At 29.9% G+C, this 20,146-nt stretch overlaps 1 protein-coding gene across 2 annotated transcripts in view; it reads left to right on the plus strand.

Annotated features, from left to right (window-relative positions):
- LOC139525462 (ranBP-type and C3HC4-type zinc finger-containing protein 1-like) overlaps positions 1–20,146 on the plus strand; it is a 219,007-nt gene that overhangs the window by 97,806 nt on the left and 101,055 nt on the right. For both annotated transcript variants that reach the window (XM_071320813.1, XM_071320814.1), the window contains exon 5: positions 12,458–12,635. In XM_071320813.1, coding sequence (XP_071176914.1) covers positions 12,458–12,635 — 178 coding nt within the window. The remainder of the gene's footprint in view (positions 1–12,457; positions 12,636–20,146) is intronic.

Consider the following 20,146-nt stretch of genomic DNA (forward strand, 5'->3'; position numbering starts at 1 on the left):
GGGGCCAAAAAGGGACCCAAATAAGCATTTTTCTTGGTTTTCGCACAATAACTTTAGTTTAAGTAAATAGAAATCAATGAAATTTAAACACAATGTTAATGACTACAAAAGGAAGGTTGGTATTGATTTTGGGAGTTTAGGTCCCAACAGAATAAGGGGCCCAAAGGGTCCAAAATTAAACTTTGTTTGATTTCATCAAAATTGAGTAATTGGGGTTCTTTGATATGCCGAATCTAACTGTCATGACTGTGTATGTAGATTCTTAACTTTTGGTCCCGTTTTCAAATTGGTCTACATTAAGGTCCAAAGGGTCCAAAATTAAACTAAGTTTGATTTTGACAAAAAAATGAATCAGTTAGGTTCTTTGATATGCTGAATCTAAAAATGTACTTAGATTCTTGATTATTGGCCCAGTTTTCAAGTTGGTCCAAATCAGGGTCCAAAATTAAACTTTGTTTGATTTCATCAAAAATTGAATAAATAGGGTTCTTTGATATACCAAATCTAACTGTGTATGTAGATTCTTCATTTTTGGTCCTGTTTTCAAATTGGTCTACACTAAAGTCCAAAGGGTCCAAAATTAAACTTAGTCTGATTTCAACAAAAATTGAAATCTTGGGGTTCTTTGATATGCTGAATCCAAAAATGTACTTAGATTTTTTATTATGGGCCCAGTTTTCAAGTTGGTCCAAATCAGGATCTAAAATTATTATATTAATAGCAATTCTCTGTAACCACCAACCAAGTTGCGGCACGCATAGTCTCAGATTTTCTTGAAACTTGGTCTGTTGGTAGCTATCGATAATCTAACAAGAAAAATGTTTACAAACAATTTGTTTATGCCCCCGTTGCCATGGTTACGGGTCCCCTTGGATTTTGCCTCAAAATGCATATTTTGAGGATAAAAAATGGCCCATTTTAAGCAGTTATTATGCATACATTTCAAGTTTTATGAATATTTTGACTATTATTCATTAAAATATAACACTTTATGAGTAAGATGAAAGATAAAAATTATGTCTGACAAAAGGGGAGGAAAGGGGCAGCACTGGTTCAAATAGTGGAATTTTCAATGTATTCAAAAAGGCAAATTATAGGCATTTTGCATGACATAATTTTACACTTTTGCATCCACAACAAATTATACTAAAGTGATAAATGTAAATTATGACTGTTGCTTAGGAATAATTTATCATTAAAGGTTTGGGAAATAGGTTGCTAGGGTGGTTGCTATGGGAACATAAAAATGTCATTTTTGGTATTTTGAAGAAAAATTTTGACATTGTTATTTGAATAGTTTAAAAACAGTGACAAATACAAAATAAAAATCACTTGGGACATGTTGTGCATTCAATGACCTAAAAGTTTACCTCAAGGTCAAAGTTTATTTATGACCTTGACTTTGACCTTCGGTCTTTTTTTTATTTAATTGTGTTAGAAATTTTATGAAATAAACCCAAAAAGTATTTAGAAAAAGTGTTCACACAAAATTTTGCTTACATTTCGTTAGAAAGCAAACTGCCAGAGGTCAAGGTCATGTTAAAAGTTCTTAGCAACGACTTACTTGATATAAAAGTACCTAGCAACCATACATAGTTAGGTTCAGAACTAATTAAAAGTTGAGGGGTCAATATTTTCAACATTAACTTTACCAGCCATTCTCATATAATCAGAAAATGCATAGCAACCATCCGTGTATTGGTGCTTTACTAAAGTCGTAATTCATTCTTCCATTTAGACTCTCAAATTTCTTTAAAGAACAGGTATTGTGTTTCTTAAATAGTTCACGTACATGAGCTTACTCATGTAAATTTCAGTTAATCGCAAGCAACTTTGTTTCCTGTTCTTACTTGAATTACAAATGCTGTTTTTTCCAAAGTATTTTATCAATTTTACGAAAAAATACCAGTTGAATCATTATTTCATTAACTAGGGGACTCGTGTTTTACTTTTATGTTCTTAATCTTGAATCTTCAACGCATGTAAAAAAAGTAATGTAACAAAACATTATTTTCATTGAAACTTATATGGATAAATGAACAATTTAATAGTAAAAATTACCAACAAACCTCAATCATTTAATCAAAATATTCGAAAATTTCATTTTACTCCATATAGGTGTTTTGCCTTTTAAATAATAATAATAATATTAGTATTAATGGAGAAAAATTCAAATAACAGGATTTTTGTTTTTTCCTTATCCCAAGTATTCTTCTTCAGTTACTCTTGTAGCTATACATAGCTTATTCTATATCAATATATTTATGTTAATACTAAATGATGATAGTTACCCCAAATTGACTTTAAAGGGTAATTACTCTTATTAGGGGTTGTCAAATAAATTTAAGGTAGATTCATGGTATACCGCCATCTTGGATTGCACAATCACAGTACAAATTGGTCTACTTATTTACCTAAATCGGCAAAGGAGAAGGTACCTATGAAAAGGGGAGTTGTTGGCCCCCTCTCAAAGAAGTCTTAATTCATACCATTGCTAGCCTCAGTATAGAAACTTAAAAAAAAATGATTTTTTTTTTTGTTCCGGTAAAAAGAACTAGCACCAATTTTTACTACATAATATAATTAGCACATACGAATTGATGTGTCTGTAAAAATAACCATATTTCCCAGATAGGATGGTTGGTTTAAGAAAAACTTGAAGTTACAAATGAATAGCCACTTCAATTTGAGTTCACACATTGCTTAGCAACTACTTAGCAACGGTTAATAAAGGGTGTTTTGTGTCCTCTGAAGTATGATTCTAGCAACATAAATTTCATAAAAAACAATTGTTCTTTATTTTTTTTACTAAAATTTTTCTTTTCAAAAGGAGCTCTTTTATTGTTTTCAAGATAATAGGCAAATAAACATAAATGGGGAATGTGTCCGTGGAACACAGATAATGCCCCCTCCCCCTCGCTTGCATATCATATTTATGAAATTATAAAGGGAAATAACCGAAGAATTGTAAAAGTGCAATTATTATTATGTTTATAAAGGCATATAACTCCAAAACGATAAAGGTGACGCCACCCAATTTTCAAATTGACATGTTTTATGTGGCTATAAGCATGGTAAGGTTAAAACAATATTTGGCTAAGGCAAACTAAAATAAGGGAACGGATACCAACTTTTGGGAAATACGGACGGACGAACGTACAAACAGATGGAAAGGGTAACACTTAATACCATGTCTGCTTCAGCGGGGCATAAAAGGTTAACATTTATCCTTTCAGGCCAGAAATTCCCCTGTAAATAGATAGTAGGTAGACCCTTTCACTCGGAATATTAAAGGGCCTTTCAGGGTTTTCTATTTATAACAATTTTTATGATGATAGACAATTTAAACTTGAATTTTATTCCTTTATTCTATTTAAGCCATGTAAGCCATCATAGGATACATTTTGAAATTATATTATTACTCTAATGATGATTGTGTCCAAATCTGGTTTATGGAGAAGCCCGGTTAAAAGATAATTTTCATACGACCGCAAAAATTGAAATTTTTTTGGTCGTATATTGGTATCACGTTGGCGTCGTCGTATGCGTCGTCGTCGTCGTCTTCGTCGTCCGAATACTTTTAGTTTTCGCACTCTAACTTTAGTAAAAGTGAATAGAAATCTATGAAATTTTAACACAAGGTTTATGACCAGAAAAGGAAGGCTGGGATTTATTTTGGGAGTTTTGGTCCCAACAGTTTAAGAATTAGGGGCCAAAAAGGGCCCAAATAAGCATTTTCTTGGTTTTTGCACAACAACTTTAGTATACCTAAATAGAAATCAATGAAATTTAAACACAAGGTTTATGACCATAAAAGGAAGGTTGAGTTTGATTATGGGAGTTGAGGTCCCAACAGTTTAGGAATTAGGGACCAAAAAGGGCCCAAATAAGCATTATTCTTGGTTTTCGCACCATAACTTTAGTATAAGTAAATAGAAATCTATGAAATTTAAACACAAGGTTTATGACCATAAAATGAAGGTTGAGTTTGATTTTGGGAGTTTTGGTACAAACAGTTTAGGAATAAGGGGCCCAAAGGGTCCAAAATTGAACTTTGTTTGATTTCATCAAAAATTGAATAATTGGGGTTCTTTGATATGCCGAATCTAACTGTGTATGTAGATTCTTAATTTTTGGTCCGGTTTTCAAATTGGTCTACATTAAGGTCCAAAGGGTCCAAAATTAAACTTTGTTTGATTTTAACAAAAATTGAATCCTTGGGGTTCTTTGATATGCTGAATCTAAAAATGTCCTTAGATTTTTTATTATTGGCCCAGTTTTCAAGTTGGTCCAAATCGGGGTCCAAAATTAAACTTTGTTTGATTTCATCAAAAATTAAATAATTGGGTTTTTTTTATATGCCAAATCTAACTGTGTATGTAGATTCTTAATTTTTGGTCCCGTTTTCAAATTGGTTTACATTAAAGTCCAAAGGGTCCAAAATTAAACTAAGTTTGATTTTAACAAAAAATGAATTCTTTGGCTTTTTTGATATGCTGAATCTAAACATGTACTTAGATTTTTTATTATGGGCCCAGTTTTCAAGTTGGTTCAAATCAGGATCCAAAATTATTATATTAAGTATTGTGCAATAGCAAATTTTCAATTGCACAGTATTCAGACGACATCTTTTTAATTTTTGTATATACAGTACTTGCAACCTTAGGCGTTACTATTTCAGCGATCAATCAGCGGTCATCGATCAGTCACCGATCAGTCAAGTTCGCGTCAAACTCATGTCAGCAATCCGTCAGACTTATAGTAAAAGTAATTGACTGATCGGACTGATCGGACGGATAGTACCGATCGACCTTGATGACGGATTGAACTTTAATACGTCACATGATGAACTAATACAAATTACGGAATCTTAGTTTCGTTTAATTTAATTAAAATGGCGACTCGTGAAAATCGAACGTTCAATGATACATTTTCTTTATTAATTATTTAGCAAAGTTTTATGAATTGAAATGAAAAGAAATGTACAGATAAAACCTAAATTAAAATATCATCATTAAATAATGTTTTTTTTTTTCGTTTTATTTAGGTTATATATTTTCAAACCCGGCGAGTGTCTACATCGCGAAATTGATTTTATTATTTTCCAAACATACTCGGGGAAAAACAAAATGAAAGGATCAGTTATTGAAAAATGTAGTCTATTTTTTCAATATTTTCAATATTTGTATCCTTATCATCATAAAATTCTTTAAAAAAAATCATAATCATGGACTTTCTATATACTCGTCACAATCGAAGCCTTTAAAATAACAAATTACAAAAATAACTACTCCTAAACAATAAAAAGTACAAAAATCCAATGGTGGTAAACATTAATATATTCCTTAAAAAGAAAGAAATAATTTTAAGCAGATTTATTCTTGAATAATTCACATTTTCTACAAAAAAACATATGAAAATCATTTATTACAACTGATTGCAATTGAAATTACAATATTTTCCAATATGAGAAGAAATATTTTCATTTTTGGCAACGTGTACAAAAAAATAATATCTTTTTCCTTAAAGTAAACATAATTTATGAAGAACAACCAATCCTGATGACCAAAAAGTAATGAAATCATATGGCGGTTAATAATTTATATCATAATAAAGCAATAACTGCATTCTTATTCCACAAAAATAAAAGTTTAAGTATTTTAAGTCTCATTATATCTCAATTCTAATTAGCAGACTTGTCTCAAGATGGTAAAATAACTGATTTCAAATAAAATAGTATCATTTTCAATAAAAAGAAGAATAATTTTGGTTATTTTAAACGATGCGAATAAAATTTTAGTATGATTTCTCTGACATTCTTTTAATTTTATGAAAAAAAACTATTCTAAACTATAAAAAGTACAAAAATATAATGGCAGTCAATAATTTTCAGTAAAAATGAAGAAACATTTGCATTTTAGGCAACGCGTACAAAAATTTAGTATCTTTTTCCTTAAAGTAAGCATATTTTATGAAGAACAGCCAATCTTGATGTCGAAAAAGTACTGAAATCAAATGACGGTTAATAATTTGTATCAAAATAAATCAATAACTGCATTCTTATTCCACAAAAATAAAAGTTTAAGTATTTTGATTCTCATTATATCTCAGTTCTGATTAGAAGACTTGTCTCAAAATGGTAAAAATAACTGATTTCAAATAAAATAGTATCATTTTTGATAAAAAGAATAATTTTGGTTATTTTAAACAATGCCAACAAAATTTTAGTTTGATTTTTCTGAAATTCTTTTAATTTTATGAAAAAAAAACTATTCTAAACTATAAAAAAGTACAAAAATTTAATTGCGGTCAATAATTTTCAGTAAAATGAAGAAATATTTGCATTTTAGGCAATGCGTACAAAAATTTAGTCTCTTTCCTTAATGTAAGCATATTTTATGAAGAACAGCCAATCTTGATGTACAAAAAGTACTCAAATCATATGACGGTTAATAATTTGTATCAAAATAAATCAATAACTGCATTCTTACATGTATTCCACAAAAATAAAAGTTTAAGTATTTTAATTCTCATTATATCTCAATTCTGATTAGAAGACTTGTCTCAAGATGGTAAAAATAACTGATTTCAAATAAAATAGTATCATTTTTGATAAAAAGAATAATAATTTTGGTTATTTCATACAATGCGAACAAAATTTTAGTATGATTTTTCTGATATTCTTTTAATTTTATGAAAAAAAAACTATTCTAAACTATAAAAAGTACAAAACTTTAATAGCGGTCAATAATTTTCAGTAAAATGAAGAAATATTTGCATTTTAGGCAACGCGTACAAAAATTTAGTATCTGTTTCCTTTAAGTAAGCAAATTATTTTATGAAGAACAGCCAATCTTGATGTAGAAAAAGTACTGAAATCAAATGACGGTTAATAATTTGTATCAAAATAAATCAATAACTGCATTCTTATTCCACAAAAATAAAAGTTTAAGTATTTTGATTCTCATTATATCTCAGTTCTGATTAGAAGACTTGTCTCAAAATGGTAAAAATAACTGATTTCAAATAAAATACCATTTTTGAAAAAAAGAAGAATAATTTTGGTTATTTTAAACAATGCGAACAAAATTTTAGTATGATTTTTCTGATATTCTTTTAATTTTATGAAAAAAAAACTATTCTAAACTATAAAAAGTACAAAAATTTAATAGCGGTCAATAATTTTCAGTAAAATGAAGATATATTTTTGCATTTTAGGCAACGCGTACAAAAATTTAGTATCGTTTCCCTTAAAGTAAGCATATTTTATGAAGAACAGCCAATCTTGATGTACAAAAAGTACTCAAATCATATGACGGTTAATAATTTGTATCAAAATAAATCAATAACTGCATTCTTATTCCACAAAAATAAAAGTTTAAGTATTTTAATTCTCATTATATCTCAATTCTGATTAGAAGACTTGTCTCAAGATGGTAAAAATAACTGATTTCAAATAAAATAGTATCATTTTTGATAAAAAGAAGAATAATTTTGGTTATTTTAAACAATGCGAACAAAATTTTAGTTTGATTTTTCTGATATTCTTTTAATTTTATGAAAAAAAAACTATTCTAAACTATAAAAAGTACAAAAATTTAATGGCGGTCAATAATTTTCAGTAAAATGAAGAAATATTTGCATTTTAGGGAATGCGTACAAAAATTTAGTATCTTTTTCCTTAATGTAAGCATATTTTATGAAGAACAGCCAATCTTGATGTACAAAAAGTACTCAAATCATATGACGGTTAATAATTTGTATCAAAATAAATCAATAACTGCATTCTTACATGTATTCCACAAAAATAAAAGTTTAAGTATATTAATTCTCATTATATCTCAACTCTGATTAGAAGACTTGTCTCAAGATGGTAAAAATAACTGATTTCAAATAAAATAGTATCATTTTTGATAAAAAGAATAATAATTTTGGTTATATTATACAATGCGAACAAAATTTTAGTATGATTTTTCTAATATTCTTTTAATTTTATGAAAAAAAAACTATTCTAAACTATAAAAAGTACAAAACTTTAATAGCGGTCAATAATTTTCAGTAAAATGAAGAAATATTTGCATTTTAGGCAACGCGTACAAAAATTTAGTATCTCTTTCCTTTGAGTAAGCAAATTATTTTATGAAGAACAGCCAATCTTGATGTAGAAAAAGTACTGAAATCAAATGACAGTTAATAATTTGTATCAAAATAAATCAATAACTGCATTCTTACATGTATTCCACAAAAATAAAAGTTTAAGTATTTTAATTCTCATTATATCTCAATTCTGATTAGAAGACTTGTCTCAAGATGGTAAAAATAACTGATTTCAAATAAAATAGTATCATTTTTGAAAAAAAGAAGAATAATTTTGGTTATTTTAAACAATGCGAACAAAATTTTAGTATGATTTTTCTGATATTCTTTTAATTTTTTGAAAAAAAAACTATTCTAAACTATAAAAAGTACAAAAATTTAATAGCGGTCAATAATTTTCAGTAAAATGAAGATATATATTTGCATTTTAGGCAACGCGTACAAAAATTTAGCATCTTTTTCCTTAAAGTAAGCATATTTTATGAAGAACAGCCAATCTTGATGTCGAAAAAGTACTGAAATCAAATGACGGTTAATAATTTGTATCAAAATAAATCAATAACTGCATTCTTATTCCACAAAAATAAAAGTTTAAGTATTTTAATTCTCATTATATCTCAATTCTGATTAGAAGACTTGTCTCAAGATGGTAAAAATAACTGATTTCAAATAAAATAGTATCATTTTTGATAAAAAGAATAATAATTTTGGTTATTTTATACAATGCGAACAAAATTTTAGTATGATTTTTCTGATATTCTTTTAATTTTATGAAAAAAAAACTATTCTAAACTATAAAAAGTACAAAAATTTAAAAGCGGTCAATAATTTTCAGTAAAATGAAGAAATATTTGCATTTTAGGCAACGCGTTCAAAAATTTAGTATCTCTTTCTTTAAGTAAGCATACTTTATGAAGAACAGCCAATCTTGATGTAGAAAAAGTACTGAAATCATATGACGGTTAATAATTTGAACCAAAATAAATCAATAACTGCATTCTTATTCCACAAAAATAAAAGTTTAAGTATCTTGATTCTCATTATATCTCAATTTTGATTAGAAGACTTGTCTCAAGATGGTAAAAATAACTGATTTCAAATAAAATAGTATCATTTTTGATAAAAAGAAGAATAGTTTTGGTTATTTTAAACAATGCGAACAAAATTTTAGTATGATTTTTCTGATATTCTTTTAATTTTATGAAAAAAAAACTATTCTAAACTATAAAAAGTACAAAAAATTAATGGCGGTCAATAATTTTCAGTAAAATGAAGAAATATTTGCATTTTAGGCAACGCGTACAAAAATTTAGTATCTTTTTCCTTAAAGTAAGCATATTTTATGAAGAACAGCCAATCTTGATGTACAATAAGTACTCACATCATATGACGGTTAATAATTTGTATCAAAATAAATCAATAACTGCATTCTTATTCCACAAAAATAAAAGTTTAAGTATTTTAATTCTCATTATATCTCAATTCTGATTAGAAGACTTGTCTCAAGATGGTAAAAATAGCTGATTTCAAATAAAATAGTATCATTTTTGATAAAAAGAAGAACAATTTTGGTAATTCTAAACAATGCGAAAATTTTTTAATATTATTTCTTTGACATTCTTTTAATTTCACGAAAAAACAACCTATTCGAAACTATAAAAAGTTCAAAAATCCAATGGCGGTCAATAATAACCATTTTCGTAGGAATAAGTTGATGTTAACAGAGTCATATAATACATAATTGTATTATATGTCTCTGATGTTAACAATATTTAATACAAAACTATCAATCAACACAAACAATTTAACGCTCTAAGCATATTATTCTGTTATACTATTTTCACTTTTTTTATTGCAACCAATTTTATTACAAATTAACGTGTAAATTAAGGTGTCTTCGTAGAGGTCCGCGTTCATCGTTTGTAAACACTGTCGAGTTCGGTTTACATAAGAATTTTAAATATATACGTATCCGTCCGATCCGTGCATAAATTTAATTTACGGATCGATCGGTGACAGTTGTCAGGGTAACTCTCACATAGGTTATTTGACTTATCTGACGGATCCTATGGGTCACCGATCACTGATCACTCATCGATCAGTCAAACATCCGTCACCGATCATTCACCGATCAGTCAAGTTCAAGTCTTTTCAATTGCACAGTATTCCGCAATGGCAAGAAATATCTAATTGCACAATATTGTGAAATAGCAAATTTTTTTTTTTTAATTAGAGTTATCTTTCTTTGTCCAGAATAGTAAGCAAGAAATATCTAATTGCAAAATATTGTGCAATAGCAAGATTTTTTTTAATTGGAGTTATCTTTCTTTGTCCAGAATCAAACTTAAATCTTTGTTATATATACAATATACAATGTATATTCACTTTTTACTACCAACTGATAAATTATAATAAATAACATTCAGTGATAACAAGCAGTTTTTTTTACATCTTAATATTTTATGATGTATTTAAATGAGTAGTTATTGTTGCAAACTCCATTAGAAATTTTAATTGAGATTAGTTTTGGAATAAGGGAAAGGGGGATGTGATTAAAAAAATTGGGTTCAATTTTTCTCATTTGAAATTTCATAAATAAAAAAGAAAATTTCTTCAAACATTTTTATGCCCCACCTACGATAGTAGAGGGGCATTATGTTTTCTGGTCTGTGCGTCCGTCCGTCCGTCTGTCCGTTCGTTCGTCCGTTCGTTCGTCCGTCCGTCTGTCCCTCTTCAGGTTAAAGTTTTTGGTCAAGGTAGTTTTTGATGAAGTTTAAGGCCAATCGACTTCAAACTTAGTACACATGTCCCCTATGATATGATCTTTCTAATTTTAATGCCAAATTAGAGTTTTTACCCCAATTTCACGGTCCACTGAACATGGAAAATCATAGTGCGAGTGGGGCATTCGTGTACTGAGGACACATTCTTGTTTTGAGAGGATTAATATTCAACAGCATAGTGAATTGCTCTTAGAGAAAACAAAAATTTTAAGTTCATTAGAACACATTCATTCTGTGTCAGAAACCTATGCTGTGTCAACTATTTAATCACAATCCAAATTTAGAGCTGAATCCAGCTTGAATGTTGTGTCCATACTTGCCCCAACCGTTCAGGGTTCAACCTCTGCGGTCGTATAAAGCTACGCCCTGCGGAGCATCTGGTTATGTTATAAGCCAAAAACTGCATTTTACCCCTATGTTCTATTTTTATACGACCCCAAAAAAAATTTGGGATTGTATAATGGTATGATGTTGTCGTCTGCGTCGTCTGTGTCGTCAGTGTCGTCTGTGTCGTCGTCTGAAGACACATTGGTTTCCGGATAATAAATTTAGTTTAAGTAAATGGATCTTCATGAATTTTTCAGAAGGTTCAATACCACCAAAGGAAGGTTGGGATTGATTTTGGGGATGGTGGTCCCAACCGATTAGGAATTAGGGGCCCAAAAGGGGCCCAAAAAAGCATTTTTCTAGTTTCAGGATAATTACTTGTGTAGAAGTATTTCAACTGCTCTGAAATCATACCACAATGTTAAAAACCACAAGTAGAAGGTTTGGATTGACTTTAGGGGTTATGGGGCCAAATTTTAGAAATTAGGGGCCAAAAAAGGGCCAAAAAGAAGCATGTTTCTAGTTTCTAAACAATCACGTGTTTAAGTGTGTGGATCTCTCTGAAATTGTACTACAAGGTTCAATACTGCAATGGAAAGCATGGGATTGAGTTTAAGGGTAATTGCTCCAAGGGTGTTTCAAAAAAGTTGGGGGGGGGGGGGGGGGGGGGGAGGGGCTTCCTTTTTTTTTGAAAATTTTTCAAATTTTGAATTTTGAAAAGTTTCAAGAAGAAATCTTCAATTGCACATTATTGAGCAATAGGTTTGTTAGATCTTTGACCACATTAATTTTGTAACAAAAACCTATATTAAGTCAAAGTTTTGATCATAATCCAAATTCAGACAGAATCAAGCTTGAATATTGTGACCAAATTTGCCCCAACTGTTCAGGGTTCAACCACAGGGGTCGTATAAAGCTGCGCCCTGCGGAGCACCTGGTTAGCCGTGGCGGCCATCTTGATTAGATCGTTTAGTTTGTTTGTTGAGCAAAACTATAGAAGATATAGGGAGAAAGTGCTAACAGAGAAGGCTCAGCAATTCAAGATCAACAAATAAGAGAGTTTAAAAGCCATGATTTTTATGCTAGTTCACAATGTTAGAGAGTGCATTTTCAACAATGCACGCATACCTAGCTCTAAATAGAGTATAAACTCTAGTTTTAAATATTCATTACCATTCTTTAAATGCAATTATAAAAGCTTAGGGAATTTTCAAATATTGTTATAAAGTTGTCATTGTTTTTATCTTCAGATGCTTTTTAAGCATAAGTTTCCAGTAGAGGTACAGAAATGGATAGTTGGTAAAAGAATACCAAAAGATGAAGAGACATTACAAAAACTTAGAGTAACAAATGGTCAGACAGTTTTTCTATATCTTGTGTCTGCGAAATCAGTAGGCCTTGATAAAAAGCATCGTATGACAGTTTCAGGTTTGTTCTTTTTATATGATCGCAAAAATTAAAAAAATTTGGTCGTACATTGGTATCACTTCGTCGTCAGTGTCGTCCAAAGAAGGATGATTTCTGGATGATAACTTTAGTATAAGTAAATGGAAATAAGATTTTAACACAAAGTTTATAACCACTACATGAAGGTTGGGATTGATTTTGGGGGTTTTGGTCCAAACAGGTTGAGATTGAAATCATCCCTTCGTAAATTTTATAGATGCCATCACAAGTTGGTTGACCGATATGGAATAACCGTTTCACATATGATATCGGATATGTTTCCTTACGTTGTAACTACAATCTCCTTATCTTTCATGAATGTGACCTACTGAATTAGACGATTTACCGGATTTATAATCACATAAGCAATACGACGGGTGCCACATGTGGTGCAGGTTCTGCTTACCCTTCCGGAGCACCTGAGATCACCCCTAGTTTTTGGTGGATTTTTGTTGCTTATTCTTTAGTTTTCTATGTTGTGTCATGTGTACTATTGTTTGTCTGTTTGTCTTTTTCATTTTTAGCCATGGCATTGTCAGTTTATTTTCGATTTATGAGTTTGAAAGTCCCTCTGGTATCTTCCGTCCATCTTTTGTAGAAAAAATAAATTTAAATTGTGTATTTTTATAGTCAAAATACTGCTGAAAGATCTCAACTCACAACAGACTTCTTGCATGCTTTATCCTTGCTTTGTAAAAGTTATCTAGTAAATAAAAACAGATCTCTAGTTTTATACCAAATTCATTATATTAGAATATTCTTATTTTATTAGTAATACTTTCTAAAACAAATTGTCTTAATAATAAAATAAATATGTCTCCTGTCTTTCACATTTTGATAATATATAAATAAATGCATAAATATATTGTCTCAATTTTTATCTTCACTCTAAAAAGTTAATAAGACACTTTGAATATCACTATTTTGAACTAAAAGAGCATATACACTTATTAAAAATGGTGGAAATTCTAATCCAATGCACTTACCAAAAGATGTTTCCAGACATATGTGTTAAAACATCAATATTCCGAAATCCAAGAGTCATGTCATCAGAAGATTTTGGGAGTTTTGGGAGTTTTGGTCCCCACAGTTTAGGAATTAAGGGCCAAAAAGGGCCCTAATAAGCATTTTTCTTGGTTTTCCCACTCTTACTTTAGTATAAATGAACAGACATCTTTGAAATTTTAACATAAGGTTTATGACCACAAAAGGAAGGTTGGGATTGATTTTTATACGACCAAAAATTAAAACTTTTTTGGTCGTATATTGGTTTCACCTTGGCGTCGTCGTCGTCGTCGCCCGAATACTTTTAGTTTTCGCACTTTAACTTTAGTAAAAGTGAATAGAAATCTATGAAATTTTAACACAAGGTTTATGACCACATTAGGAAGGTTGGGATTGATTTTGAGAGTTTTGGTCCCAATATTTTAGGAATAAGGGACCAAAAAGGGCCCAAATAAGCATTTTCTTGGTTTTCGCAATATAACTTTAGTATAAGTAAATAGAAATCAATGAAATTTAAACACAAGGTTTATGACCACAAAAGAAAGGTTGGGATTGATTTTGGGAGTTGAGGTCTGAACAATTTAGGAATTAAGGGCCAAAAAGGGGCCCAAGTAAGCAGTATTCTTGGTTTTCGCACCATAACTTTAGTATAAGTAAATAGAAATCTATGAAATTTAAACACAAGGTTTATGATCACTAAAGGAAGGTTGGATTTGATTTTGGGAGTTTTGGTCCCAACAGTTTAGGAATAAGGGGCCCAAAGGGTCCAAAATTGAACTTTGTTTGATTTCATCAAAAATTGAATAATTGGGGTTCTTTGATATGCTGAATCTAAAAATTGTACTTAGATTTTTGATTATTGGCCCAATTTTCAAGTTGGTCCAAATCGGGGTCCAAAATTAAACTTTGTTTGATTTCATCAAAAATTGAATAATTGGGGTTCTTTGATATGCCAAATCTAACTGTGTATGTAGATTCTTAATTTTTAGTCCCATTTTCAAATGGTCTACATTAAAGTCCAAAGGGTCCAAAATTAAACTAAGTTTGATTTAAACAAAAATTGAATTCTTGGGCTTTTTTGATATGCTGAATCTAATTTTTAAAACCCCTAGTTTTTGGTGGGGTTCGTGTTGTTTATTCTTTAGTTTTCTATGTTGTGTCGTGTGTGCTATTGTTTTTCTGTTTGTCTTTTTCATTTTTAGCCATGGCGTTGTCAGTTTGTTTTAGATTTATGAGTTTGACTGTCCCTTTGGTATCTTCCGTCCCTCTTTTCTAAACATGTACTTAGATTTTTGATTATGGGCCCAATTTTCAAGTTGGTTCAAATCAGGATCCAAAATTATGATATTAAGTATTGTGCAATAGCTAGAAATTTTCAATTGCACAGTATTCAGCAATAGCAAGAAATCTTCAATTGCACAGTATTGTGCAATAGCAAGAAATTTTCAATTGCACAGTATTGTTGAATAGCAAGAAATCTTCAATTGCACACTATTGTGCAATAGCAAATATTTTCAATTGCACAGTATTGCACAATAGCAAGAAATATCCAATTGCAAAATATTGTGCAATAGCAAGAAATTTTCAATTGATTGGAGTTATCTTTCTTTGTCCAGAATAGTAGTTGAATCAACTTAAATCATTGTTTTATACAATAAACAATGTACATTTACTGATAAATTAAAACAATCTTTACCATTCAGTGATAACAAGCACCTTTTTTTACATTTTAATATTTTATGATGTATTTAAATGAGTAGTTATTGTTGCAAACTCCATTAGAAATTTTTCTCATTTCAGATTTCCTAAATAAAAAGAAAATTTCTTCAAACATTTTTTTGAGAGGATTAATATTCAACAGCATAGTGAATTGCTCAAAGGCAAACAAAATATTTTAAGTTCATTAGACCACATTCATTCTGTGTCGGAAACCTATGCTGTGTGAACTATTTAATCACAATCCAAATTTAGAGATGAATCCAGCATGAATGTTGTGTCCATACTTGCCCCAACCGTTCAGGGTTCAACCTCTGCGGTCGTATAAAGCTGCGCCCTGCGGAGCATCTGGTTGCCCATTAACTTTAGAATAAGTGAATAGAAATCTATGAAATTTTAACACAAGATTTATGACCACAAAAGGAAGGTTGGGATTGATTTTGAGAGTTTTGTTCCCAACAGTTTAGGAATAAGGGGTCAAAGGGTCCAAAATTGAACGTTGTTTGATTTCATCAAAAAATGAATTATTGGGGTTCTTTGATATGCCAAATCTAACTGTGTATTTAGATTTTTAATTTTTGGTCCTATTTTCAAATTGGTCTACATTAAGGTCCAAAGGGTCCAAAATTAAACTTAGTTTGATTTTAACAAAAATTAATTCTTGGGTTTTTTTGATATGCTGAATCTAAACATGTACATAGACTTTTGATTATGGGCCCAGTTTTCAAGTTGGTCCAAATCGGGGTCAAATTTAAACTATGTTTGATTTCATCAAAAATTGAATATATGGGGTTCTACAATATGCTGAATCCAACCATGTATTTAGATTTTAATATTTGGGCCTGGTTATGAAATTGGTCCACATTGAGGTTTAAAGGGTCTAAAATTGAACATTATTTGATTTCATCAAAAATTTAATTTTTTGGGTTCTATGATATGCTGAATCAAACCATGTATTTAGATTTTGGATATTGGACCATAATAGGTAAATGTCCAAAGTAAAATTTTTAAGTTTTTAAGTTTAAGTTCTTAAACCACATTCATTCTGTGTCAGAAACCTATTTTGTGTCAACTATTTAATCACAATCCAAATTCAGAGCTGTATCAAGCTTAAATTGTGTGTCCATATTTGCCCCAACTGTTCAGGGTTCGACCTCTACGGTCGTATAAAGCTGCGCCCTATAGAGCATCTGGTTATCTGTATGTTAAAGTTATAGTTAAGTTAAAGTACAGAAAAATGTATAAGAACATGTGCTTCCCTTAATTAAGACTCAAACTTTGTGTACACTTATAACCAAGGCCAGTACTGTGCTCGTTCCTGACCTGGGTACTCATCTTGCTAGGTTGGGGGAAATAGCTGGTAGCTTTCATATGAAAACATGTCAACGTAACCCAGATTCAAAGTTCAATATAAAATGTTTATTAAATCAGCATTCAGTATAGTTTATCAATCACAATAATCACAATAATCACATAAGTTCATGAGACATAATAAAACAGTATGTCTAATATAAATCCAAGTCTATAACACCAGTGTCCAATACGTGACTGTCCCTTACTACATGGTCAACTAATATATATATATATTGTTTTTCATTTTTCAATTTACATAACATTTATACTCATATATCTAATTTACATAATAATGCTAGTTTATCTATTTTCCCAAATATTAAGACTTTGACCTAACCTAAATTATCTTAAAATGTAAGAAATCTCTTTTGTATATATAGCACTTCTCTGATCCTTAATTCTCTATTGTCATTAAGGCCTCAGGGGATTACATAATAATTTGCTTTACACTTATCTAAAGTTGTGAAGATTTATATTAACTATTTATCAAGTAAATTATTTCTTAAGCTAGTGCTAAATATCTTAACTTATACTGAATTATAACAATTATTTAAATTCTACATTTTAACATTCTTGCATCTAAAATATACTGGTTTAATACCCTTCCCTTCGTGGCCAAGATTACTCCTGCAATCTTCAATTAAAATACAAAATGCATCATATGAAAAAATAATTTATACACATATTATATAGCAACAATTGAATAACTGATTTCTGTCAATAAAATATTACAATACATATACAAAAAAAAATATTGTGAAAACAATCATTATTTCACTGATTCCTGTAAATAAAACATTACTTATTCTTGGTTTGGGGAATGGTCAAGTTTAGATTGTCCATATCAGGGAAGTTCTCTGAAGTTGACTAATAATGACAAGTCCAACTCTCACATTATTAATTACAATGAGCTCATTGGCATACTTCATGGAGTATTTCCATATGCATAAGGGGCATAAAAATAGCAATATATAATTGAAATATAAGATTAATAATATTTTATCCATATTGGTCATCATCTGCAAGTTAAACACATAATTATTCAAATCATATTATCTTCTTATATAATGAACATAAAACATATTTAGACATTTACATTTTTATATGATTAACCTGTGAATAATCTGGAAAGAAAATACAAATGTATATATAATTAAAATAACAATAAAGCAATATTAAAGACCTATATCATAACAAGCAAGCATTTAAATAAGCAAAAGTGTCTTTCGTACACATATCCAATATAGACAATTAATGTCCAACAGTACAATCTTCACATTTTTCACCAATCGTAGTCAAATAAAAGTTACAAGTTTTCAACGATATTGTTTATACATCATGATACATGTCCACCTGGTTTCTTCTTCTGTTTGATTGTTATAGTAATTTTGCAGATATTATTTAAAATTTCATATCACATTGTCTTTTACTTTTCATCAATATTCATGTAAGGTTAATAAAATGTCACTTTGGGTCACAAATCTCTGCTAATAAGTTTTATAATATCAAATAATTTTTTACTAGCTAAATATGATATGTCCATCATTGTTCGTCTTTCTTTAATTTTAAATGCACAATTTGGTCACCATTTCTTTAATTGTGTGTCCACCATTTCTTCATTTTGTGGGTCCACTATTTCTTTATCTGTGTGTCCACCATTTCTGCATTTTGTGGGTCCACCATTTCTTTATCTGTGTGTCCACCATTTCTGCATTTTATGGGTCCACCATTTCTTTATTTTGTGGGTCCACCTTTGGTAGGATACTTCATCAATATAAAGGCAACAGTAGTATACCGCTGTTCATACTCATAAATCCATGGACAAAAAACAAAATCGGGGTAACAAACTAAAACTGAGGGAAACGCATTAAATATAGGAGGAGAACAACGACACAACACTACAATGTAACACACACAGAAACGGACCAAGCATCAGACAAAATCCCACGAGAATGACAAATATAACATCAAAACCAAATACATGAATTTTGGATAGACAAGTACCGTGACACGTCTTATCGCAATGTGAATCCACACTCGTAAGTGCAACCAATATCATAATTATTTATAACACCAATTAACCCTTATCTCGTATTATATTTAATTCATTTGTATTGGGGAATTTTTATTTAGTTATCTCTTAAAAAGTCATTAGAATACCACAATTTTAGACCAATATTACCTATTTATTAATATTAACATAAATTACATACAACATGTAAGAATTTCTAATTATCTTCCCTTCTTTATATTCTAGCTTAATTCCTATACTTTTGTCTTCTTATTTCTAATTTATCTATATAACAACTGTACGCCAGTTTATTTTGTACTTCCTAATTAGGTACTCCTTAATTATTTGTTACTCTCTTTCTCTTAAAATCTTTAAGTCATAATAAAAAAACTCAGCAAATATACATTTGTAGTGATGCCAATATACAATGTATATAATGTATATATAGGGAACACTTGATATCTATTTATATCATTGATAAAGTACATTTTGTATAATCTGAAGTAAAATTGGTTTAAACTACATCAGAAGATGTGCCGTTTACCTGTAATAACTAAGGGTCTAATAGTAAGAACTACTAATGTAATGAATACATTTGTCCAGCAGGATTAAATTAACAGACACTATAACTTCTGAATATTGTGTAGTTTAACCAGAAATTCAGAATAAAAAAAACATTTTTCAACAATACAAAAGAATATTGTCACAATGCATAAAATTTATGTTTGCTATAATACTGCTTGAATATCTTAAGTTATAACATTCTTTTCCTTATATTTCTATACTTAGTGCCTTAGTCCAGTTAAATTTAAAATTTTGTACGCAGCCTTTCCATTTTGTACATTAACTAACAATCATTTTGTATAATCTGAATTAAGATTGGTTTTTAAAATGTACATCAGTAGTTGTGCCGTCAGCCTGCAATATTTAAGGATCTAATAGTTATAATTACCAATGAATACATTTGTCCAGCAGAAATTAACTGACAGACACAGCATAACTACTGATATGGTTGTACTGTAACCTGTAATTTAGAACAAAACTACCACTTTTCAATAACACAACAGAGTTTGCATTGTCTCATTGCATTGAATCATTGTACGACCACAAAAATTGAAAAAAATTTGGTCGTATATTGGTATCACGTTGGTGTCGTCGTCGTCGTCGTCGTCCGAATACTTTTAGTTTTCGCACTCTAACTTTAGTAAAAGTCGTATATTGCTATCACGTCGGCGTCGTCGTCTTGCGTCATCGTCGTCGTCGTCCGAATACTTCTAGTTTTCGCACTCTAACTTTGGTAAAAGTGAATAGAAATAGATGAAATTTTAACACAAGGTTTATGACCACAAAAGGAAGGTTGGGATTGATTTTGGAAGTTTCGGTCCCAACATTTTAGGAATAAGGGGCC

The sequence above is a fragment of the Mytilus edulis genome, chromosome 5 (genome assembly GCF_963676685.1).
Source record: "Mytilus edulis chromosome 5, xbMytEdul2.2, whole genome shotgun sequence".
NCBI lineage: Eukaryota > Metazoa > Mollusca > Bivalvia > Mytilida > Mytilidae > Mytilus > Mytilus edulis.